This window comes from Anser cygnoides, chromosome 2 (genome assembly GCF_040182565.1).
Source record: "Anser cygnoides isolate HZ-2024a breed goose chromosome 2, Taihu_goose_T2T_genome, whole genome shotgun sequence".
In the NCBI taxonomy this organism is placed as follows: domain Eukaryota; kingdom Metazoa; phylum Chordata; class Aves; order Anseriformes; family Anatidae; genus Anser; species Anser cygnoides.
Window position 1 is genome coordinate 124,027,964 of NC_089874.1, and position 26,931 is coordinate 124,054,894.

Consider the following 26,931-nt stretch of genomic DNA (forward strand, 5'->3'; position numbering starts at 1 on the left):
CCATATGCCTCCCTTCTGACAAATCTGGGTACTCTTCCTTAAGATACAATGGAAGAGGGACTTGAAATCTGGAAGGGACAATGACAGATTGTGTCAAAGATGAGTATCTCATCTTCTGGTGAAATGTCACCCAAATTTATATACTTGTATCATCTGAGTCCATTCCTCCACATGGGCTTTCCTAGTACTGGCTGCTTTCTATGATGAAGGGCAGGTAGCATGTTCCTCACATTCATCCCCAGTTTCCTTCACTATGCACCTACAGTGAAGGGTATATGGAGGAGAAGTGATGCTGAGGGCAAGAAAAAACTTGGCTGAACTTGGTTGCTTTATTGTGAAAAAAAAAAAAAAAAGAAATAGAGGGAAAAAAAAAACACAAACCACTGAACAAAGGGGGCAAAGGTCTGAGCATCACAGAAAAGCCCACAGACCCCAGCTGATACCCCACTTCCAGCCTGGTACCAGGGGTAGAAAACAATATAACAATGTTAGTGAATTTCATTATTCTGCTGTCAGGCAGAGGCTAAGGAATCTCCTGGAAATCTCCTCTCTGTGATCTCCTATTCTGACTATTCTAGCAGCTCAAATGGCTAAGGCGGGTGAACTGAATTCAGCTCCAAGTCTGGTCCACTCAGGTATAACATGGCATATGTTCATTCCTTTGCTTCTCAGAAAAAAAAAAAAAAAAAAAAAAAAGGACTTGCAAATAAATGCAGAAAAACACCCACGCAATTACATACCAGCCCTACACTCACTAGTTCTTTAAAAACTGGCAGTGCTTCATGAAAAAAGTGGCAGAATCAGCGCTCAAAAGTTGAAAAATTGGTCAAGCAGCTGCTCTGGGTGATGTGAGGCACCCACTGAGCTGGAGACAGGGACCCTGAGCAGGACCTTTCCCTGCTGTTCCTACAGCTCTGCACAGGCAGAGTCTTTTGAGAAGGAGGAGGAAGAAAGTTTGATAGTTGGGCAACTTATCTGGATATTATGCAGATGTCCTGATGTGATGTGAAGCACCACTATATATCTCATAGCTGCCAGCCAGCTGACCCTGAAATCATTGGAGCTCCGAACATGGAAGGTGTAATATTGCTTAAATACCATGAAAAACGAAGTTCTAGATGTTCCAAGCAGGACATCCAAAATCACTACTTAATTTCACAATGTTTTTTTCTGTGTTTGAAAATGTGGACAATACAAATTTCCTGCTCTAGTGTATTGTTGAGAAGATGAATGCACTTTTTTTTTTTTTTTCTTAAACACAAAAATGCTGCTGGGAGGAGTGGAATGGAAAATCCTATAAAGAAGCAAGGCTAAGCAATTTGCAGTAAATACAGCACAGGGGCTCCCACAGAGGACACCTTCATACAAGCATATGAAATGAGACCCAAAGAGTGGGGTATAAAGTATAAAATGTACTATGTGAGCAAATCATTACTTTTGTATTAGATTATTTTTGGAAAAGGTGTGTTACTTCTGGCATGTCTTAACTTTTGCAAATAAGGTCTTGTAATATTAATAATATTAGCTAAATATAGCTTTTATGGATGATAATATAACACATGGACAGAAAAGAGCAGATGGATTCCAAACAATCTTAATAATATATTACATCTATTTCTTCATGCTTACATGACTATCTAAAGAACTACAACTCTTCTGGTGCCATATAAATATTTAATAATAATAATTTAGAATATACTGATATAATATTACAACTGAGTATTGTACATCCTTATTCCAAAATGGAGTTGCTTTAGTCACATGGCAGCTCTATTGGATTCATTGAGCACGTTCATGAGAGTAAGCAATTAGTACTCAGCTTCATTAAGTTTGTATTTCGATACTTTCCATGGTAGAGGAAAACACTACATTATCGGCAGAATTTAAATAATTGGTTAAAAGTTAACAGAATGCTTCAGTGCTTTTCTGACTAACGACAAATTTAAACATATGCACAAATGGCTTCATGCACTGAACAGATCAACAACCTTGTAGTTTTTCTTTTTTTTTGTAAATACAAACCTCAGAAAATGCCATAATGTACTTTTTCCTTTCCAAAATAATAAAAACAAAATAAAAATCTGGGTTTTGTTATATTTGCCTTTTCAAAGTTAAGCTATATAGAGTTTTATGTGAACAGTCCATGATGTACTGAATAATGGCATGCAAGTTTTTTCCACAAAGAGTTGGCTTCATACATATCTTCAAAACCTAGTGGAATATTTTGACCTGCTTTTTAGACCTCTCTTTTGCCAATAAGTAGGCTATTTAAAACAAATTTGTTTATGTACACATAGTACCCCTCTCTGAATGCAATGAATATTTCTACAACCATACAGACCTAAGACAGAAATTATAGGTATCCTGCAAATCCCATTAACTAATGCATTAGTATTTATTATGGTAGCTACAAAATTGAAGTGGTTAAGAAACAGCACAAAAGAAAAAAAAAAAAGAAAAAAGATAGTGCCCATATTTAAGACTATTAAATTCAGCACAAATACTTACCGCATACTAAGATAATGTAGAAATATGCATGAAAGCTCCTTGTATGGATAATCATACTGTCTTTCCACTGAAAATGTGTAAAAATTCATGTAATATACACAGAGGTAGACTGCAGGACTAACCTCCCCAAACATTTAAATCTAACAAAAAGTTCTACTCATGTCACATATGCTAGTCTTTCATACTGCCATCTTTAAGTCTAAAATTAAGCTTATTTATGAAAGAACAAAATATATCTAAATTTGTTTTGATTCTAACTGGTATGATTCTGAAGTTGTTCAATTGTTTTTTTTTTCATGTTTTCACAATGCAATAATTTCACATAATTTCTTCTGCAGATTTAAAAGTTTATTACAAGCTTTAAACAGTCTTTTACAAAATTATGGGCACTAAGAATGCTTGTATATGTCAATATAAAAAGTTGTTACTAGATGTGTTCTGGGGATACACTGGTGTTCCACTGTACGGCCTTACAGTGACCTATGCTGTGCTCATACAAGTTGGTTGCTAGATGTAAAACGGAAAGTCACAATTTTGTATAAAAGATTACTATGTAAGCTGAGCTTACCATTTTCAGCACTGTGATTGCAAGGTAAAAAGCAGTACTTGAAGAAAAACAAACAAACAAAAACCCAGGTTTGTGTCTGGTATCGTTTTTCCCTTATAGATAGAATGGTGGCTGCCTGGCATGGCATGTTTGTGGTCTATTTGGTGTGTTATGGCACAGTTTTGTGGCATATTGATATTTTTACCTTTATCTCCTTTCTCTGACTGCAATGATACTCCCAGCCTGGAGCAGTGCTGTCACTATGACCAGAAGGGAAAAGGGATCCCTTCACGGAGAGATGATTGTTTTTACTGAGCATTTGCACAGAGGATGGATATCCTAACTTTAAGGTGATAACAAACAAGGCTATTTGCACTAAATACTATGGTGCTCAGCACCATAAAAATGCTGAAAATGGTTTGCAATATGTTACTATATATGTGTGTGTATGTATATATATAATGTGTTACCTTGGATACAAGGCTTGCTCTGTAGGCAGCTAACTGCTTCAGATATTCCTTCTTGGCAGCTTCAGTTTTCTTTTTGTATACCTAAAAACAAAGAGTGTCACATTGGTAAATTAATCTAGTTTTGTTTTTATATATCACCGGTGTGTCTCATGCATCTTCATCAAGTCTTTCTAAGTAAACAGCCTTTCCTGCTCATATACTCTAAAGAGAGAAATAATAAACTTCAAATATTCTAATGAAAATATTGTTCCAAGTGTTAAACACCCTTTAGCTACTCAGCAGTACCGAAAAAAAACAATATCGCTCACAGCATCTCAGGTTTAATTGTTCAAAGTGAAGTGCAGGGCACACTTGCAAATGGGACCTTTAGGGATAGTGGAAGGCAGGTGTCAGCCTCTCCACTGGCTCCCACTTGTGAGATGAGTTAAAAGCCCCTGGGGAAGACAGGAATGTGCAGGAAGACATGTGAGCTAAATGAAGGAAGAGATGATGGCACCACACAGATCAGCCAAGAGGCTTTCTCTCGTCCCTGGATTAACTGTTGGGGGCACTCAAAGAAGCTTCATGGAACTGCTGAGGATAATAAATGTTAGTCATTATTCCAGTCTTGATCCCATATCGTTCTAATTAACTTCTCAGGAGCATAGATCTATTTCTGTACATTTCTCTCAACTCACCAAATTATTTTAAATGCGGCATGTGCACAATCTCATAATAGATTAAAAAGCTTTGAGAGTCACTTCAATTTTGCGCAAATTTCAAGATCAAAGATTATCTACAGGGCTGGGCAGGACCTCATGGCACTACAGTAACATGATGTTATAAAAGTATATGTAGATATTTAGGGTTGAAAGTTCTCAAGAGGAGAAATGCTTTCTGACCTGTGTAGCCCAGCTAATGACTTGCTGTTAGCTATGTCAGTGACAAATTCGGGAACAAGCCAGCATTTCTTTTTGCAAATATTATCATGAATTTTTCACTACTTCATGTATTTTTTTTTCTGAGACAGTAGATTTTGGAGTCATGCAAGCATCTTGGCCTCATATAACTAAGCAGGATTAATTGCTAGCCTTCCATGCTGTACAGAAATGCTTAAATAAATATCCAAATGTAAAGTTTAATAGTAAGGAGGACAGCTAAGGGGAAGGAAACTTTACTTTTAAATTATTGTTGTGTTTCACAATTTTTTAAGTCACATGCCCAGGGCAGAGAGTAATTCATATTTTCATGGACATTTGGTTTACACAACATTACACAAAATGGAACTGCAGTTTTGAGTCTCTGCTGTCCACTTCTTCAGCCAAATGCACAACCTAGGCACCAGGTGTCCAGGCACCAGGTATTGTCCACAAAGGACAATACAAAGTGACAGTGTCAAGCTGGAAGGATCGTGTAAAACATCACTTTTATAAAGAATGTGCTGATGAAATGTTTTTGTTTCACTGAGGCTTGGCTTTCAGGAACAATCCTCAAATACAGGCTGGCAAAACTCAGAGGCTGCCTAAAAGGATTAAAGATTTTGCTTCCCAGGGAAGCAAAAGATCATAATGGAAGCAAAGAAGTCTTAGGCTTCTAAAATTGTAAATATAAAGATAGAGAGGAAAAAAATGTTGGTTTTAGCTGTGCAACTGTATCTGTGCCACTGTGTAATTTCTCCAGATTAAGATAAGTATGTAGTGTTGGCTGATCTCCTCTTGTTTTGGAAAACAAAAACAAAAACAAACAAACAAACAAAAAACTAATAATTTGCTTTTTAAGTTGTAGTCATTTGTGATTAATAGAGAAATGTAAGTTTGTTTTGAAAATTAATAAAAAATTAGTCAACAATCTGTTCCTAGCTGCTAAAATGAATTTAGCTTGACCTAAAGAACAAAGACTAAGTTATACAGCTTTGTATATTGTAATGGCTCTGCATCTTTCTGATAGCCAATTTAAAAAACACAGTTGAACAAAGAATTTCACACAGAATAATGATCTTCAAAATATCATGTATCTACTGCTTCCACATTGGGTTTTATTTTGCATTACACAAATATCAAAAATATACACTCCTGCTGTGCACTTACAGTCACAGCATATTGAAAAAGTCCTCTGGGACCTGACTTTTCCCTCAAATAGTCATACTGCATGAGGTTAACTCAATAATATGATGCTAACAACAATTCTGTAAATCGCCAACTAAAACATCACTACTTCATAGGAATATCAGCATATAGCCTTTGTTTAATTATTTCCTACCTATTTTCCTATATATCTACCACATTTAGCATACATATTTTCTTGCTCACTTTTCTTGGGTTTCCTGGTGAGTCAGTAATAATCAAACGAACACCATGTTTTCCATTGTAATACTAACACTAATTATGTAAAAGGTCATTATGGTACAGAAGTTCTTATTGGATGGGAAGAGATGGTTTTTACAACTCTAGCCCTCTTTGATGGCTTGCATTGGCCAGAATGCTTACTGCAGGCTAGTTTGCCCAGAGGGCAGTCAACTTGCCCTCCTTCATCATTGTAAGGGTATTACCTTGTCCTCTGAGGACAGTGACTCGAGCGCTTGCTGTTGATATCTTGATACTGTTGTCCTTTTCAAGACACCCACTGTTTAGACAAAATACAAGTGGGTTGATGCTCTTTGCATTAGTTTTGGAAATCCTGTTTTGTTGTGGTTTATTATAAAAATTAGAGTAAGTTTTGCCTGTCTGGGCGTTGTTCATTTTCACGAGTAACAGCAAGGTCTGGCTGTCAGTATTTTTCTCCAGAAATTAATGTTGGCCCTGGCAGTGGTACCAGTTCACTGAGTTTGTGCTAGACTGGACTTGTACTGGGAGCTTATGAAGGCAGGGCAAGCGGGGAGTGTCCTCAGCATTTGCAGCAGTACCTAAAACAGGTATGAGCAAGTTAGCTGCCCCTCCCAACCTCTTTTTTTTTTTTCTTTTTCTTTTCCAGCTGTGAGAATTTTTAGCCCTCAAGCTTAAATAGTTTTGTGTTGTAGTAAGGTTAACAGAGTTTCATCCTTGCAGCGCTTTGCGGGAGGAAAATGGCTCTTGTCATCATTCAAGTGTGCTCTAGAAAATGACTGAAGCTCTGTTGTGTTTTGTGTCTAAGATAGTGCCAAATTCTGAAACACATAATTTCCAATAACATATTTATCATTTCTTCCTGTATCAAGAAGCAAGTTTCTGTTCTTTTGCTTATCTATAGTGTATAGTGACAATATTTAATTTCATTTTTAACATCTCAGAAAACTCTTATGAGGTCATTTTCTCCTCCTCCCTCAAGCAAGCAACAATTATTACAAAATTAACTTGACAGGAGCATATATGTACAGAATTAGGTAATTTCTAGCTTGCTTTAATTCAATTAACATTATAATTGAATATTGACTGATTGTCATTCAGGCAGTAAAGGCCCATTCTGATTCAACAACAGATTTTTTTTTACTTATACAACATTTTATTTTTAAAATTGTCCTAGTTGTGGAAATGGCAGAAAAAAAAAACCAACATATTTTCTGTATATGCAGGTGGGTCAGCTTAATTTATTCTTATTCTCTTCAGCTTGTTATAGAAACCCCCAAACACCACGATTACATTAATTTGTCTACAAATGGAAGCTGCTGGCATTATTTTCCTACTGTGAATCACGAATGCAAATTTATACAGCATAATACACAGGTTCTTAGTTTACTATTTAATTACATTTCCCAAGTATACTCAGTAAGGTAGCTTCAAGTCCCCTTACATAGTTAAGCAAAGCACGCAGCAATATAGAAAAAGGTATTTTCTGAAAGAAGTATGAAATGCTACCTTGTGCATATAAGCACAGAAGATAGCAATTAAAATGAACTAGGCCACCTTGGAAAATGGATGCTCTGGGTTCTCCAGTGGTAGCATAACAGCCTGGTACCAGTTCCCAGACCATTGCACTGGCACCCTTTAGCTCCATTTCCATGGGCTGAACATACATGTGGACCCAAGTGCTGCACCTACACTGAAGGCTGAATGATTTTTATTATTAGTGATAAACATCCTTAAAGTAGCTGCCCCAGATTTTCACTTGGAGATAGATGAGTTGTGGGTTACATGGTTAGCCACAAGTACTCACAAATACCAGATGTACCAAATTAAAACCACAGTAGAACATCTGCACTTCTTTTTATGATGCCAACTTCTGGCCACGTTTGCTTTATGTATTTTAGCTGCTGTATAATTCTTGTCTTCCTATATCATAAATTCCTTCAGGCAGGCTTTGTGTCTCCTGTGCTTTTCTCTGTGTTGGATGATATGAAACTCATCGCTGATATATATAACTGAAATATACCTGTAATGCCTTTAGCCAAATTTTTGTTCCGGTTAGTCATCCTTTCCTGATGAACTTCCTCTGAACTTGCTTGTGGAGGACTATCAACATAACACATTATGCAGCAGGACTTCTACCCTATCCAGTGTGGCTTGCACCCTTCTTCCTTCAGGGAAACAGGACTCAAATGTCTGCAAACATGTCCAAATAACAGGCTCTAATGAAGAAGGAACCATTAACTACAATCCTCTTTGATGTTAGGGAGTTGGAGATAGTGACCTAAACTGACTGATATTCTTAGGAGAAAAGGAAACTTTCAGAATTTGTGCCTCATGGTAGTCTGGAAAAGCTTTGTGTCTCCTAGCTGACAGAGCACGTTACAAAGAACCATATTGTTTCCCTGGCCTTGCCTAAATAGCTGGTAGGAGGATGACAAAGAAGGGGAAGTTTTCAGTTTATCTTTGTCTCTGAGGTGACACTTCCAAGCAAGTTATATTTGTCTTTTTAAAATGATATAAAGGTGCCCACATTTGTTTTGATGAAAGTGTTCCATAGGTGCCCACATTTGTTTTGATGGAAGTGTTCCATAAACCTAAAAAAATAGTATATGCAAAAATAGCAAATCAAAAAAAGCAACATGACCGATTTTGACTTTTCGGTCTCTGCAGTGTTATTACCCATGGGAGTATCATTTTCACAGGCTACAGTTACAGGAATGTCATCTGATAAAATATGGCAGGCTGCAATCCAGACTTAAATTCCACATTCAGATTGTCGTTCCTGGCTCTGCATACCTATGCTCATAGAGAAAACTTCTATTTTTCCAAGTGGGAGATATATCTCTAGTTTTAATCTTTTGATTGTGTAGCAAAGGCACCTAGAACTGCACACATTCTTCGAAAATATGGAGAGAGATATTCCCACAGCAGTCAGAAAAAAATCCTCAGAATTGCTTAATGGATACTGAAATATGTTATCATTTGATTTTTAATCTAGGTACATACAGTAACAGAAGGAGGCCCAGGGCTAGCTATATGGCTCAGCAGTCTCTTAGACTGTACAGCATGAAAATGACACTTATGACATATTAGAGGCTTAGGGGAAAGAATTCAGTCTTTCTGGCATGCAGGGTAAAGATCACAGGCCAAATTCAACTCTAGCACAAATAGAGAAACTCTATGGAGTTCACTGGAAATTGCAGCCATTTACGCCAGGACTAAATTTGACCTTACAGGCTCAATGCTTGCAACTTACAGGAGCAAGGTTGTTTATTTCATCAGAAGCATGTGGGATAAAAGCTGGATACAAAACAAATGACATTAAACATACGATTTATTTGGTGATTATTTGCACCTGTTGGATTTTTTTTTTTAAATGGATGTGAGCCAAATGGAGCATAATAACTGGGCCTAAGTCCAGTTGTGTACACAAATGATTTAAAGCCATGTTCCCATTGAGCTCAAATATATGGATAAAGGGTTGGGAAGAAGAATGAGTAGAAAATTAAGGCTATCATTTCTGAATATCACTGCAGCAATACTTGGAATCAATGGTCTTTTTGGCACAGCTCTTTTCAAGCACAACGAGAAGGTGAAGTGCAGCTACAGCCAACATTCACAACTACAGGGCAATGTATGATATTTATCTGGTAGAGTCTGTTACATGCAGTAAATAGGAAATGGGTGCTAGAATTCACCTGCCAGGTGGAACAGGCAGGAAGCCAGCAGACTAGAGGCTGTTTTACCTTACATAGAGTAAGAAGAAACAGTTCCTATTGCATTTTTTAAAAGTTTTTTTTTTTATATATATATATACATATTTTAAATATATATATATATATATATATATATAAGGTTTCCCCTCCTGAGTACACAGTGCAATTTCAATACAGGAATTTGTCAAGAAAAACAGTGGAGCTCCAAACAGGCCTAATGTGCAACACTGTAAGAGTGACTTCGCTTGTGCAAGTAGCTAGGAGGGAATGTGTAAGGTTTTTGTCTGTTGTGCCTATTCCTGAATCCATTTTGTCTGTAATTCACTTTGGCAGTATGCACACACAGATGTGCCTTTGCTTCCTATTCTCATTTACAAAAAGAAAACAAAGCTAAATTTAAACCTTGTGTGGTTGTTTATCTAATAAATTGAAGGTACATTCTCATCCTCTTACAAGTGTTTCAAAGTTATTCCTTGGAGATTACTTCATTAGCACAAACATAAAAAAGAAAAAAAAAAAAGAAAAAAGGTCCTTTCCATAGAGGGAATGAGAAGTAGATAAACAAGCATCTGCATGAACATAAATAAGAGTGAAAAAATGTAAATTTATGTTTTCAAAATGCTACTGACTACCTTGACCTGAAGATCTGCATATACCTCTGGAGCTATCTCAACAGATGCACTGAAGTCTCCTGAACTTCCTGATGCCCCTACTCTGGGCACCCCACATGCAAAGCCATGCAATAGGAATGCCATAACTCTTCCACCCATGGGATGAGCTTATTTGTCACATCAAGGGACAACAAGTGACACAGCATAGTGCCCCAGGAGAGAGGTTACACGTCCCTGGAGACCAGGATGAGCCAAAGTCTCTTGAAACACCAATCTCAGATCCATTTGTATCTGACTCATGTCTCATACCACAAGAGAAGCTCTGGTGTTATGCCAGGAGTTATGCTATATCTAAGTGTCAGCATTTTAGTCATGAAGTGTTCACCATCTTACTTTTAAAGCTACTCCCAATCTACCTGATTCATCCTGGCACTGGAGAGCGTGCTGCCAAAACTTCACTGTTCTCTTCCCCAAAAAAGAAACGTATAAAACATGCTCAGATATTTTTCATACCCAAATCGGTCTGGGTTATTTTTACTGACCAAAATAGAAACCCTTGAAAGCTTGTGGGTTATAACGAAAATGCTAACAACATCAGAAACATTGACACTAATGCACAAGGACTTCAATTTACTTAAGCATTGGTAACATACAATCCAAGTTCCATCAGATGTTAAAGAATAAACTGCAGCTTTTATCTAGTGGGTCTTTGAGCACCAATGAGGAGTAAATGATTTGATTTTGTAAGCTCAGAGGATTTGTCAGCTGCCTCATAAGTATAATTCTGGCTCTTCATATTCCTGCTGCTTCTAATTTAGCAGGACAGGCTCATAATTGAAGCAAATTAACTATTTACACTTGCCACTTCTACCAGGGGAAGAGGACACATCAGCAGGAAAGAATGAGTGGGAAATTAAATTCTTCCCACTTGTGTCAGATCTGCCCTTATATAAACACATTAACAGTAATTTCATGAGGCGTCAAACATAGGAATAAATACTGAGGGATAAAATAATGAGGTGTTGCTATTGAGCTAACTGTTGCAGCTAATATTATTGTGTATGAATTATGCAGCCTGAAAGAAGGCATATGTTACAGCACTCAAACAGTCGCTTTGCTTGCTTCATCTGATCGTTAAGTTTTGGGCCCCTTAGGTGAATCCATCCTTCTTCCTGATGCAAGGCCAGTGCAACACTTAAGTAAGCCCACAGAAACACATGCTCACACATACACACGTACATGCACACACTAAGCTGTTCATAGAAGGCCAACTTCATTCCTGCTAGAATTCCAGTTAAATCACTGAAGCTACACCAGAGATTAATTTTGTTGAATAGACATTCAATTCCATTTTTAGTATAATAGCACATTTATTAAGGTCTTTGGCTGAAGTTTTAAAGTTACACTAATGTAAACAAGAACATTTTGTTTGTAATTTGCCACATATATTACTGCTTTACTAGGTCTCCAATTAGAAACCTAAGGTTCATTTAGTACACACACATCTGGTACTGATTTAAACCGACTCTCCTTTTTCATCTAAGGACAGAAAATGACCTAAGTAGCCTTTTTACCTAGTTTGAACCAGCATTCTGTCTGAAAGCCACAGACTTGACCATTTAGCATGCTGAGCCCTCTTCCCTGGGGGCTGTTTTTCTCCCCTTTGCAGTAAAAATGTGTGCAAAGGGCAATGATGTACATAAATAGGCTATAAAAAGGGATGCACAGAAGAATAGCACTGACTAAGGAGAAAACAATGATCATGATAGTAAGAGAGGATCTAGAAAAGCCACTGAAAATATCCCTGTGCTATGGCTACAGCACTGGGGAGAATTTATCCTAGCATACTACTGCTACAGCTGCTTTCCATTCACAGGTTTACTAATCAGAACACTTTTAGAAAACATTCACAGTGAAAAATGAAGGTAAATGCACAGTCCCTGCTTCTGATTATGTGTCATTATTGTACCCAAATCAGAATTTGAGAAAAAACTATGACATCATAAGCCCCTTTAATTCCTAGAGCTCTCTGTGTATAAAGGTTTGGACATACAAAATACAAACACACACCAGAGTTGTTTGAAAATGGTTGTTGTATACTCAGAAATTAATGGGAACAGTTATAGCATATGACACAAAAATATAAATGTCTTCATATGGTAAAATGAGAGTGGAAGTACACTGCTATATGCTTTAATCTAATAAATTGCAAGATTTGCACAGTAAGAGAATTGGTGTTTGATACCTTTTAAATATAAATCCCCCTAACCTCAGCAAGACACGCAGCTTTTTTGTCATTCAAATTCTATTTTCTCAAACCACATTTTCCTAGTTTCTTTGCAGTTTGAAAAACATACGTGGTTCTTGCACAAACCCTTTTAAACTACAATCTAATATGTCAGGTTAATATATATATATTTTTACAAAGGCTTGAGCATACTTATACTGCCCTCAGGTTGTTACTGTACTGAGTTTCAATACATTTACTTATTCTGTGGTTCTGTGGTCAATCTGCAGGGATAAACAAGAAGAATTCTGTGCATTTCAGAAAAAGCTGGCACAGGTCGTAGAACAGAGAAGATTTCATTCTGGCATAAAAAGACAGGGTTATTCTTCTTTCTCAATAGCTGCATTATATTCTACTTTCTGATTCATTTATATTTACTATTTAAACAGAAAAAGGAGTTCCAATTCAGGGAACATAATTTGGAAATATAATTCTATTTAAATTCTAGAATAAGCATTTGCTTCCAAAACATAAAAGCCAGAAGCTTTATGATAATTGATTTTTTTTTCCGGCAAGTATAATTCATCAATAAAGTATTCCTCTAATGATGTGTTTGTTTTTTTAGTTAACTACTTTTGAGTTTCTGAAGCTTCTTCAATGCAAAATTCCAAATAATGCATTAATCATTAGCATTTTTAGAGTCCAATTTCCCTACCAGAGACAGAGGTTTCATAACAGTTACTAATGCTCTGGATCTGAAAAATTAGGCCTTTAAAATACAGACTATCTAGTCAGTTAAGATGTCTTGTAATCATTACTTTGTACTATTAGATCCCTAATGGAATAAAGAATGAGTTTAAATTTATTCTAGAAAATAGGATCACCTTTTTTTTTTTTTTTTTTAAATAGGGAAAAACCTTTTATTCTCTTTGTACAATGCTAGATTAGAAAGGGCTTGGGCCTGGAGTTTTAACAAGTGCTTAATAGATGATAATGAATAGGCAAAATGAGTCAAAGAGCAACAAAGATATTTAACCAAACTCTTGGAATAATTGGTTTAAAAATCCAGTTTTAGCCATTTTTTCATGGATGTGTTACGTGGACTCTGCAACACATCATTCTCCTGTGTTCCAACTTAAATTAAGGACAACTGAGATAAGGAAAATAAATTGTGTTCTGCTGTTCCACTGTGGGACTTATTCAATTATTGCTTTCAACCAGAACAGGAAATTCAAGTTAAAGCTGAAATTTTATTTTATTTTTTATGCACTTTTCTTAAGCCAAATTCTATGGAAAGGCTGGTAACTTTCTTTTGGTACTCGTAAAATGACAAATTCCATGGAAATATGTATTCTTTTAGCTTGATCTCCATTATATGGTGCTGGACTGTTATGCATGAATTTAAGTCTTCTGCTTTGTAAGCAGAGCAAAAATTATGGAAAGAAAAATGGTGACCACTGAAACAGCCACATATTTAGGTCATTATGAAAAACAGGGGAGAAAAAACAGGCACAAGATTTGGCGAAATAATTTTTCTGGTTGGTGTCACCACTAGAGAGAGATAACTAGACAGACAGTTTCTTGAGAAGTCCGGGTCTTTGCCTTTCACCATTTCGGAAAAGTTTGGATACACGATCCCACAGGCAAACAAAATGGGTCCAAGATATAGATCTGAGTACTTGGAGTATTCTTAGGTGTGTTAGGGCATGCAGATTCAAACATGGGGAGTGATTCTGGCCAAGGACCTTTCTTAAGGGTAGAAACTATAGTCTCTTAGCTTTGGCTTGAGGTCCTGGCTAAGTACAGCAGGTGCAGCATGTTGCTTCTTGAACTGCTTTTTGGGTAGTCTGCTGAGCAATGGTTACTACTTGTGTGGTTCAGCCCTATCCCTGCTGCCAGCTTGCAGGTATGCAGGACAAGGAGGAATGGCATGAAAACCTCTTGCTTGTGAGCTTAACAAAAAGCATACTCTGAATTTTTTCTAAGTCAAGAATGAACATCCATCATCATATTCCCAAAAAAGTAATGCTCAAGTATGAGAGAACCTCTGTACTGGGAAGGTCTAAACAGCCTGTCAGATCAAGGATGTAACCTTGGCCTTTGTTGAACATACTGAAAATGGTAGAAGGAAGACACAACACAACAAAATAACCTTAATCATAGAATCCTAGAATCATTTGCATGTCAATCAAGCCCAACCATCACCCTGACTTACAAAGTCCCATCATCAAACCATGTCCCTAAAGCACCAGGCCAAGTGACATTTCTGATCCCTAGATACAGAAAGCTACTTTTTCTCAAGCTAAACCTTCCAAGTGCTGACCTTATGCCAGGGTACATACTGGACAGAGTAAGTGCCAAGTCTGGATTCTTATTACCCTTTTACCTTAATAGGCAACTAGACATGCATATACCTTCCAGTTATTAGTGAAGAAAACTTTTTTTTTTTTTTAAGCCCAAATTACTTTACCTACAAAAAATCATAGTACTATTTTGTTTTTTATTGCTAGACATACTAACTATATTAATTATGTAATAATAGTATGTTCAGTGTGAATAAATGACAGGTACTTTTGTCCCAGTACTCCCAGTACTCCCAGTACTCCCTGTCATCCCCACTCAGGTCTCCTGTATCCAATTATAACGCCCATTCAGTATATCCTTTCCTTCCACACCTGTAACTTTCTTAAAGTTCCCATTTCTTTCTCTATCCAATCCATTCTGTTGTCAGATAGTAAAAATGCAACCAATAACAACAGAAAAGCAATGGTTTGCTAAAGAGAGGATGAATGGTATTTGGGGGAACAGTTGGGAGCTCAGATATATGTCAGGTCCTACTGCACAGGAATATACTTTTTGGTGGCAATGTCTTCCTACACCACACTGTCATAGACAAGGCAATGCTGCCCTGTCTGCCCTGCCCTGAAATCTTAGGCCCACTGACGTCAGTATAAACCAATACTAAACATCATCTAAAAGTTTGTTGTCACACCCTCAACTAAAAAACTCTTTTAGTGGTTTCATGCATTGACAAAAGCAATGAAATAATACTCTCCTTATCTTAGTCTCTTTAAACCATGTTCCTAATATTGCACATATTCAGATTTCATCCCTGCAAACAAAAGAAGCTGCCTAGAGTGCTTAGATGACCCAGATAACATTTTCCTGAAACAAAGCCTCTGAGCTGCAGCACATATTGTACCTGTTTTTGTTCTTCTCCTAAGCCGTCCCACATTGAAGCTACAATTTTAGAGACTTCGCCAAAAGTAGCATTGGGGTTTTGGCCCTTGATGGCTGCTTGAGTGTCTCGGAAGAATAATGCATAGGCAGACACAGGCTTTTGTGGCTCATTTGGGTCCTTCTTCTTCTTCTTTTTGGGAGTTTTGGGTTTCTTTCCCATATCTGAAGCAGGTCTCTTCTCTCCTCCATTGACCTGTAACATAAAATTAGAAAAGTGCTATAAAAAAATCCAATTTAATTCAGTCCATCCATCATTGTAGTTTCTGTAACACATACACAGAATTTGGATTTTGTACGCAAAAACACAATTTTAGTTGTCATATTTGATAATCCAAATGTTGACACCATCTGACTTAGTCTCCTATATAAAATTTGCTATAAACAGTTTGGATTACGTAACTTTTCCCCTTAAAGGGCTTTATATTTTGCTTTCATATAATTGTTATCCTCTCATGTAGTCATCTTTTTACCTCTTCCAAATTTTATCACTAATGGCTACGACATGCAGTAAATCTAGGACATGTTTCATTACATCCTGACCACCAGTTCAGTCTCAGTCATGAGACTGTGAATAAAATGGTTCAAGGTATAGAGAAACTACTCCACACCTTTTAATTAAAATCTGAAGAAACAAATTTATGCCAGTATAGACAGTTTGGAACCCTTTGGAGGACCAGTTCTGATCCATCTGGATTTAGCTGCATAGTTTTTTCCTCTGCTTATGTAAATGCAAATTCCTGATTGTCTGAGAAAAGGAAAAGAGGAATGGTATAATGGTATATGAAGAGCAGTGTATGTGCATATGAATAAAATATTGCATGAGTATTTGTGCAAATGTGTTACGGGCAACAACAATTTGCCACTTAATAGCTCAGAGATCTTGATCAGGACAGCACCTAGGTGACTTACATGCACATAAGGGACATAAGGGGAAACTGTTCAGATGCTTCAGCATAGCTCCATGGCTACGTGGTTTCTCTTGATAAGATCACTTGATTTACTATACCTGTAGCACTGATGTGTGATCTTACTAGAGGGCTCAGGGGCTTTTTTCTCTTGTTGGTTTTGTCCAGTGTACTGTGTGCATCATAAGCAGTTTGACATATGAGAAGATCAAGGGCACAGAAGTCATAATTGACCAGATCTGACTTTCATCACATGCCTTTTTTTTTTTTTTTGATAATGCATATCAAGTGACACAGCAGAGATATTAAAATCAGCAGAACCACATGAGGAAAATGACAATATTCACCATCTGAGCCTTTCGTATTTTTCTTATATACTTCACTGTGTGGTGCCCAAGCGGACAGAGGTGACTACAGTGAACAAACCCGATCACTGTGGCTTATTAAACATGTGAACGATGTGATGCCATAATTTGAAAATGAAGTTGATTGTTTCCTAGGCATTACATTACAGTAGGTACTTTGTAACTTTAATACAAAGTTAATGGCCATGGAGCCTGACATCATTTTAGAAAGTATGGAGAAATAGAAGCAGTGTGCTACCCATTATTAATTTATCCAACTTTTAGTCTCTTGTTATCATTTCATTCTACAGAGTACCCAAACTGCCAGCTAAATGGTAGTTAAAACTACCAGAGAAATTGTGATTAACTAGGTCTCCCTAGTTAATTTGACAATATCATTCTAAAGGCCTCAGGCAGTTCTATGCAAACTCCATAAGCAAGGAGGCTTGACAGTAATTGGGGCCAGAGTAAAAGTTTTTATCTTTATTCTTTGTCAAGGTTTTCCTCTTTTCAAAGTATTTTTTTCACAATGAAATTTACTGGTTCTTTGTCTATTAGGATACCACATTACTTAAACTACTCTTGAACTAGGTGATATGCTGCAGAGACTTGTGTAAAGAAGCCTTTTGGTAAACTGTTCCGAGAATGGCTCTAAAATCTTATTCTCTAACCTGAACGATCAAGAGTCTTCAAAAACCTACTGTTAAAAAGAGAGTACTCACAGGGGAAATTTTGTTTGTCTTATATGAAAATAACTAAATAAAAAGAATACCAGAATTTCAGTACTAATAACCTTGCAAATGGCTGAGATGATGGCCTACCTTATGCTCTCATCACTCTATCAGCTTCATAGACCCTACTTCTAACCACCAAAGCAGAGACAGATGGGAAATAAAATAAAAAACATATACTCTGCTAGGCATAGACTTGTGCCTCAAAATCCCTGGAGGTGTAGTTAGCTCATGGTAATCCACCTCCTGTCATGGCTTATTGCTTAATTATGGTGATGTATTTAACTTATTTATCACAAGAAAGCAATAATCTTTCACTTTAAAGAAGTGTACATTAACCATGTTGCACACATAATAGATCACAAGAATATCTAGTGTAGGATTTAAAACTATCAAGTAAGGCACATCGTTGATATCTAAATGTCCCTTGAGAAGCTAGAAAATGTCTATAAGCATATTTAAAATAAACTGCAATAGTACCAAAGCCTTTAATGGAGCTAAGAGAGCTGTTTTATGCACACTATCTTGCAGTAATCGCTGTAGTTTAAAATAGATTTTAATCAAGCACCATCTGCATAATAGGCTGAACAGACAACATAGAATTCTACTTATAACTCTTATCATATAAAGTAAATATTGTAAAACCTCTACCACATAAAGAGAATATGTTGCAGCAGTTCTTTAGTAATCGTGTTTCTGTTAGTTAATTCTTGCTACTTGCAGTCCTCTCGCTATCTTTCCTCTAAACTACATTATTTGAAAATCTCTCATAAGTGATATTCAAATGAGCATGGAAGAAAACCCTGTTATCCATCTATGAAGAAATAGATATTTGCAAACCAATAATGCTTCCAGCATTTCACAATTATGCTTGGCAATAACCAGATACATGTTTAGCAATCTAACAGTATGAAAAATGACAAGAATTACATAACTGTAATATTCCAGTGTTTAGGTGGTTGGAATAAAGCATGTGGTAAGTGGTCACTTTGTTTATAATGTTTTTTGAGTTACTTACAACTACTGATTTTTAAGTTCTCCCTTTTTTCTTCTTCTAACTATAGTCCCACACATTACATTTAGAATTAAGGAGACTTAGGGATGTATACTACTTGCACAAACAATATAATTGGTCAAAGACTATAGTTCATATTTCCATGGACATAGGCCACTTTCTGACAGTGTATATATACAGCCTTATAACCATGGTACTGTTATGATTAATCTTATGGTCAAGCAACCTCAGCTGTCCTGCTTTTAGAGCAACACCATCTAGGACAACTGAGCTCTCTATAATGCAGTTCCTATCCTATTTTTGCGCTAGAGGGTATATGTACAATTCAAAGTCCAAGATGCCTATGTGAAACAGCCTTTATTAGAACGAGTATAGCCAAAAATATTTAGCAGCTGCTGCCATTAGTTCTGTGTACATTGGACTGGGTTTTGAACAATTTGAATATTTACCATAGAATGAACTTCCTGGAAGCTCAACATATGAACAATTACATCAGTTTGTAAAGTTTCCTCATTACTGGCATTTGGAATATGTACTGAAATGTAGCTGAAATGGCCATTTCCTACCTGCATAGAAATTAGTGGTTCAGTAGGAATACAATTATATTTCTAGTCCAAACATACATTTGCTCATACCTTCTGTCAACACATTTTATAAATTCATGTAAACATGAACAGGACACTGAGATTTCTTTATTTTTTCTCTATATAGAAATAGATATAGTTGTTAGGGATTTTGCTACCAAATCTGCTATCAAAGAACCAGTGGTTTCTCTTTCGCTTGTAAGGCTGGGCATTTAGATAACAGAAACTAACAGAGGTCATCTGACTTTGAGATGATGGAGATCTATTCCATTTGGAAATGTATGTTGTCTTTTTGATCAATGTTTGTACAGTGGCAAAAATCTTCTCTTGCTTGCTAAATAGCAGAGTGTCACTGGTGATATTAATGATAAGGTGAATTCACAGTGATTTGTTTTTTACACAGTCCTCATAGCAGGAACATCTTACTAACTTCATGAAGCTGTTCAAATGTGGTGAGATACAGTAGCTTCTACAAGACTGCAATGTGCACTTCTATTCAAATAGAGAATAATGAGTTCTAGCCCTGATCTATTAAGTAGTATCACACATCTACATGACTGTTTATAGAAAAAAGAAAAAACGTAAGTTTTACCAAAGTTATATATATTCAGGTAAAAGACAGAGGTTCTTACAAGGGACACAATGACTGCTCTACGTCTTCCTGTCCACATCCAGTACCTTTCACTAGGAGGAGAATTTCTGTAGTGAGAAGAAACCTCACATATCCCTCCAAAGCAGAGCTGAGAAAATTTAATGCATTGTGGCTGTGGAAAAGGATCTCCATAGCAAGCTGGTTTATCCTAAGTATCTCTATCCATGAATGCATTGGCAGTTTCCAGGGAGAGCGGTGTAACAGAAAGATACACAGCAGAGGGGTTTAAATAATAAACTATAACATTACACTAGCTTTTTATGCCAATTATTCAAAATCTCTTGTCTTTATGGAGGGAACTACAGTGGAACTATTGCTTCAGATCCAACTGTGGCCAGCTTCAGGCATTTTCAGGAAGACGTAAGAAATCCCAGAGATGACAGGTATGTTATAATGTACCTGCCATAAAGTTTGCAGTTTAATCCCTATTAGTTGGAAACTAATTTAAGCTCTCCATCATTATTAACCAAGTTTAATATCCTTTAAAACATTTCTGTTTGAACAGAAATTATGATTATTGAAAAATTTTAAGGCAATGTATTAACTTCTGCATACTGAGTTATTTTTCTCAATTTTATGTTGTGTTCTGTGCCTTTTCTCATCTTTTTCTGTTTACACTGAGCATGAGAGGATTTTAAAGAGTTTTCCAAAATAGCTTTTTTTTTTTTTTTTTTTTTTAAGTTGAACAGTATATAATCTGTCTTCCGCAAAGGACCAAGTTGTCTGCAGTGATTATTATCAGTGATTATTATTAAAATTATTGTCTTCATTTGTGTACTGTCTGCATGAAGTCACAATCCTACACTTCTGCTAGCATGAAGTGTTGCAGTGATAAAGTACATCAGAAATATGGGTTAAATAGATGAAGTATTTTATAAAAGAAAAAAGGACACCAATTATTTGATTGGGTGTTTCTCCAGAAATTTAAAGTATCTTGCACATTCCCATCAAAAAGTACTAGCAAAGAAAATGGAGTAGCAAATAAATTATTCTGTAAAAGTAATGGCTGTCTGGAATTATTTTTACATAGTAGTATTCTAAAATCTCCCTCAGTAACGAAGTGCTCATTTAAAATGTATGAATTATTCAGTAATTTTTGAAACCTAAAGTTTGAGGAATTAGGGGAAAGACCTGAAATAAAACTTTAAATCTGAATTTATTTAAAATGCAGTAAAACATATGTCTTCAATTACAAGATTGTTTTATAGCTTGAGGCATGAAAAACAATATAATTTGAAAACAAATCAGAATTATATTTCTTGACTGGATTATACCTCCTCAGTGACTCACAATGCATTTTCTTCACATTCCTTGTAAGTCTACAGCTTTTCCCCACAAGATATGGCCATGATACAACATCTTCACTACTGCATAACAATTGTTATTTTGTAGTGACCATAAAATAGAGATAAGAGGTTCTCAATTTCAATATGCTCTATGCCTGGTTTATTGGATGACTTTGTGCTAAGTCCCAATCTTTTTTTATCTCAACTTTTGTGTCTGCAAAATGAAGATATACTGGCTTATTTCTGGGCATGTGTTCAGGATTTGGGGAAGTTTGGGAGATTTTTGCATAAAAGGTGCTAAGTCAATTATCATTTATCATTTAATAAAGGTTATTTTATTATTTGAGTGATAATTATTACTTTTATACTTGTAGGAACACTAAAATTAAGCTTAAATGTGTCATGCTGGAGTGTTGTCACTTCCAAAAGCATAAATGCATAATAAGTCTTCAAGTTTTTCAAGGTAAGATTTTCAGTTTGTTTATTTCTGTTCTGGTTGTTATGATGTGCTGTTAACTCATTCTGTGACCAAGCAGAAAAGACTAGCAAAAGACTAGCATATTGTACACACCGTTCATACATTTTATAGCAGTAACTTGATCTTTAACTGGGAAACATCCATTCTATGCAAGTGAGAAAACTCAACTTTTATATAAAAGTCCTAAAGGCTATCCTTTTTTTTTTTTTTTAAATTTTATTTTTTTGATTTTATTTCTTAACAGGATTCCAGTTTGCTCTCACAAAGAAGAATTATAAATTATGGATTAAGAATTATCAAGCTGCCTGAAGAATTGACTGGAAGCTACAAGTTCTGTATTCATAACCCTTTATTCACTTTAGTCAACCACCAACAATGTATAAAGTATCACCTTAATAACTGTGGCCATATGATTCATTTAGCAGGTCCTAAAAATATCCATCATTTACATAGTAGTCCTAGCATCTAAGCCTACCTTAGAGCTATCTTCTCCTTCATCTTCATGGACTGAACTGGATGGTGAAGGAGTTGCAGATTTGCTTCCAGGTGGAGAGGGTGAGTTGTGAGGAACATTGTTTCCACCCATATTCAAACCAAGCTGTGCACTGAGCTGGGACTGGTTAATAGTAGTCAGCTGCCCGTGCTGCATCATTCCTGGCTGCCTAATATCTGCAGGTTGAACCCTTGGCCTCATGGTTGCCATCTGAGGATGGGAACTATACTGGGCTCCTTCTGTATTCCGTAAATCTTGCATCTACAAGAGGAAAAAAACTGCATTAAGCATATCACTAATAAAGTGTTCTGTTCTTTTAGACCACTGTTGGCCTGATTGGCTATATAAGGCTTAAAAGAAATGGCAAGTACTTAAATAAACATATAAATACTGGAAATAAACAGAATAGGATATGATTGACATTTGCATAACACTGGCTGTTATAAACTATTCAGGCTGTAGCCTCAGCCTGTGGGAATTGCAAAAAGCACTGAAAGCTTGTTTCTTTATAGGGGGAACAAAAGGGCACTGCTTTCTGTAACTGTGTGTTGAGTATTTCAGAAATGCTAACAAAGGGGTGCAGGTTTGCATTCTGAAGTTTAGAGCCAGATCAGAACATGAATATCCTCGGAATTCAAGGCTATTTCCAGATCCTACTTCTTAAGATTCGTTTGTATTCAAGCTGTGAATTTGGAAGCTGGAGTTTTCAGATTTGGAATATCTAGTATTAAACCAAAATCTGTTTTGCCTGATGCTGCCCAATGAGATACCGAAAAGTTAAGGTTTCAGACTACTGACAGAAAGGATCCATTGACAGACTGATTAAATGATTTCTGAGTTGATTTGCTGCTGAGACATATATGACCAGAAAGCTCGTAAGTTGCAGGATTGACAAATGAATCCATTGTGCTATGTGGGTCACCGCTTCTCAGCATTAACAAGACATACTATTTTAATTCAAGCAACAAATTCAGTCTCTGCAAGGATAAGAATTAAAAGCATTGGAGGATGAAACTCCATTCTTGTCCAGAGGTCAAATGTACCATACACGCACACTACAGCAGATTGCCTATAATGTCTTTTCAGTATACTCATACTGAACATGACAAAAAACAAAGAGTATCAAGGAGAAGCTCAGAGTTAAACTAAGGTGTTATGTGGGTGATTTAAAATTGAAGTGTCAATTCAAAGCTGAAATGAAATAGATATAGTTGTCGTTCAGTGCATCCGACAAACATGCCATACGTATCAAGTGGAATCTGACAGCAACTACCGTTGTATAAGTTCCATTCTGATAAGGACACATGTTAATGGTTCAATGTATTAACATAGCCACATTTATTCTACTGACAGTCTTTGTTAGACTTGTCATCCAAAACATCTAAAGATGGCTCTTTTTTTTTTTTTTTAAACTACTTATACCTCGTGACTTCCATAACCTATCTCTCTCTCATACACACTCCCCTATATATCAGAGCAACCTGTGAGATACCTTTCAACCAGCAAGGCACAGAGAAAGAAAAGATAAACCTGTAACTTCACCTTTCCTCTTATTACTGAGAGAGTAAAAAATTACAAATTTTAGGGAGATATTTTATGAGCTTAGGGATTGATTTTTATAAGGCTGACTGGCTAGCAGTAAATCAAACTAATAACAGCATTAGTTCTGGAATACTTACCACTTTAAATGTATATGTATCTCTGAGAAGTATTTGGAATACATTCTGCCAACGTGACATCACAATTATACCTGTATTTATATTGCTTCAGAAATTCATAGCTTTTGGTAAAAAAGGGTTATCAATACAAACACGTTCAAGTTCACTTAATGACTACTAAAGCACTGGAGAGGAGAGACAGAGCAGTGTATGAAATCAATTGAAGGCTGAAATTTGAATCCTGACAGTCATTCATACGTTTAAAGATTGCTACTGACTTGTTCCCTTCCCTCCAGTACCAGCTCCCCCTCTAGTCAAACATATTAGCCTTGAAAGCTATCATTATCGCTGCCTCTAGCAGACAATCCACACCAAAGCAGTTGTGTCCATAAAGCTCTAACTACTCCTCCTCCCCATCTCCCCGGATCCAGCTGTTTCAATGAATAGCAGTTGGTGGGGGTGAGCGGGAAGGCAGGCCGCCCCCAGGCCCTCTCCTAATGGCGCTCACCAGCTGCCGTGTGGCCTGGCGCCAGCAGGGATGGGAGGGGTGCCGGGTCCCTGGTGAGCCGGGGGAGAGAGGCACCTCTGAAAGCACCCCGGTCACCCCATCTGCTGCATGCAACACCCAGTGTGGCTCAGCACCCTCCCAGGAGATTTTGCTTTAGGCATAGTGTTGCCTGCAGGTTGAGGGAGGTGGTCCCTCCCTGCTGTTCAGCACTGGGGAGGCCGCACCTGGAGTATTTCATCCAGTTTTGGGCTCCCCAGTAAAAGAGACACCTGGGTATACTGGAGGGAGTCCATCTAAGGGCCACAAAGATGACTGAGGGACTGGGGCACCACTCCTATGCAGAGAGGCTGAGAGAGCTGGGACTGGAGAAGAGGAAGGTCGGGGGGAATCTCATCAATGTCTGTAGTTACCTGAAGGGAGGGTGCAAAGAGGATGGAGCCAGGCTTTGTTCCAGTTTGTGCCCAGTGCCAGGACAAAAGGCAATGGGCACAAACTGGAACATGGAAGGTTCCATCTAAACATCTGGAAGCACTTCTTTACTGTGCTGGTGGTGGAGCACTGGTACAGGTTTCCCAGAGAGGCTGTGGAGTCTCCCTCCTTGGAGGTCTTCAAAAGCCACCTGGACATGGTCCTGGGCAACCTTCTCTGGGTGGCCCTGCTTGAGCAGGGGTTGGACCAGATGACCTCCAGAGGTCCCTTCCAACCTTAGCCTTTCTGTGATTCTGTGATTATGTGAATGTGTATCCAAATGATTTTATGAACTCTGGAATGGAAATGAGCACTATCTGAAACTCCTGAAAACTATTTCAGTCTTCTGAATGAATATGCCAAGTACCACTCTCATTAAAAGCAGGGCAAAGGTTATAATTTTAATTACTTTTTCCCAAGCAAAATACAATAAATTTGTTATTTTTCAAACACTCTCTCCTTCATTAAAAACTCTTTATATTAATTTCAAATATTATCAGATAGGTACTGCAGAGCATTCTGTCTGTCATCTTTAAACAACATATATTTTTAAATAATCTGTGTCCAGTTTTAACTCCAGCATTGAACATACACTGTTTTCAGATAACATGACAACAACTGGGCAGTTTTGGACATATCCCCATACAAAATACATGTGTAAATATTTGCAAGAGAGCCCTTCACTAAGGAAATTCTGAGGACTGCAAAAGGGGTGGTGCAGTAGAAAAAACAGTATTTTTCTTTTCATTATGATTCAGCTTGTCTTTTGAACTTTTAAATTTGATGAATACCAGTCTACCTTTACAAAACCAGGAGTAAGTAGGATGGCAACAGCTTGCTTAAAAGTACACATTTCCTTTTAGATGCTAAGCCAGAAACTGTCGTCTAAGGTACCTGCATGCAGAGAAAAGTGTGAGCTGGCTGGGAACATGCCAGTGTCATCCACGCACAGACCTGTGGCCCTCAGCAAGGAGGATCAACATGGCTCTGCATCTGCAGATGAGATTTCTGTCCCGCCTCTCTTTGCCATGCACTGCAGAGCCTTCCCAAATCATGACCCTTCCTAGGGAAACAATGGGATTACCTAAGAAAATGGAAACTTGAGTAAGAACAGGCAGCCGACCACACCAACTGTGAAACGTTATAATGTGGAAAGCACGTGATGTTGAATCTTCAGGTTTCTAAGGAATCAACAGACTTCAAGAACTGTTCCATTTTCTCTGTTGACTTCAAGAACAGTCCCAGCAATGAAAACCACATACTTCCACTGCCACTGTAGTGTGACAGTATGCCCCTGTTTCAAACGGTGTGATGACCTCGTCACTGAGAGAACAGTGGCACTGATCATAAATATTATCTGTAAACATTACAAGCAGAGTATGACCAATTCCTTATAAACTACTTCAAAATCAGAAGCTTCCTATTGCTTGTTCTTCCAGATGGAGTTTTACAAAGCCCAGCAGTGTGTGGCTGTGCTGGAGCCATATTCAGTATGCAGAAGCAATATTGCAAACACTCTGCTGAATACAAAGCTGAATATAAATCCTGTTGAATGGCAGAATGCCAAATGGAAGAACAAAGTTACAGAATTTGTGTGCTACAGAGGATAAGGACATTCGTAAACTGACACCTTCAATGGCCTCTCTGATGAGGTAATAATGACAATATCTGGAACTTTAATATCATTCTCCATCTGTCAATTCAATGTTTCACAACTTGTGTTGTATTCAGCATTAGAACATGCCTGGTTCTATATTAGTTTTACTAATGGGGAAGCTATGATACATTTCTTTATATGGCTATATTTTTTTTTTTACTGTTTGCATTTCACTCATAAGCAGAAACTGAGCATCCACCCATGAAAGTGTTTGACTGCAAGTTAAAAGACATAGTAAAAGCATCTAATTCTGAGGTGTGTACCAATAACCTACCTAATAGTCACATATTTAGTGGACTACCAGAACAGTTCATTTGATATCTGGCTGAAAACAAACTCCTAATGCCCTGTTCAAAGCTCCTAAGGTAGTGAGAACAAAACTAAAGTGCTTTAAACATCAGACCATCATTCTCCCCATCATGCTATGCAGAACACAGCCATATCATCCCTACATAGAAATATCTCGCTGTGGGACAATATGAATACAGTACGTTAATCACAGAATCACAGAAAATAGTGCTAGAAGGGACCTC

At 37.2% G+C, this 26,931-nt stretch overlaps 1 protein-coding gene across 4 annotated transcripts in view; it reads right to left on the reverse strand.

The window, feature by feature from the left end:
• TOX (thymocyte selection associated high mobility group box) overlaps positions 1-26,931 on the reverse strand; it is a 223,055-nt gene that overhangs the window by 23,939 nt on the left and 172,185 nt on the right. For 3 of the 4 annotated variants that reach the window (XM_066993017.1, XM_066993016.1, XM_066993018.1), the window contains exons 4-6: positions 22,090-22,368; positions 15,582-15,812; positions 3,526-3,606 (exon numbers count right to left, since the gene is read on the reverse strand). In XM_066993017.1, the coding sequence (XP_066849118.1) occupies positions 3,526-3,606; positions 15,582-15,812; positions 22,090-22,368 (591 nt within the window). The remainder of the gene's footprint in view (positions 1-3,525; positions 3,607-15,581; positions 15,813-22,089; positions 22,369-26,931) is intronic. The other variant, XM_066993019.1, reaches the window with a different exon arrangement.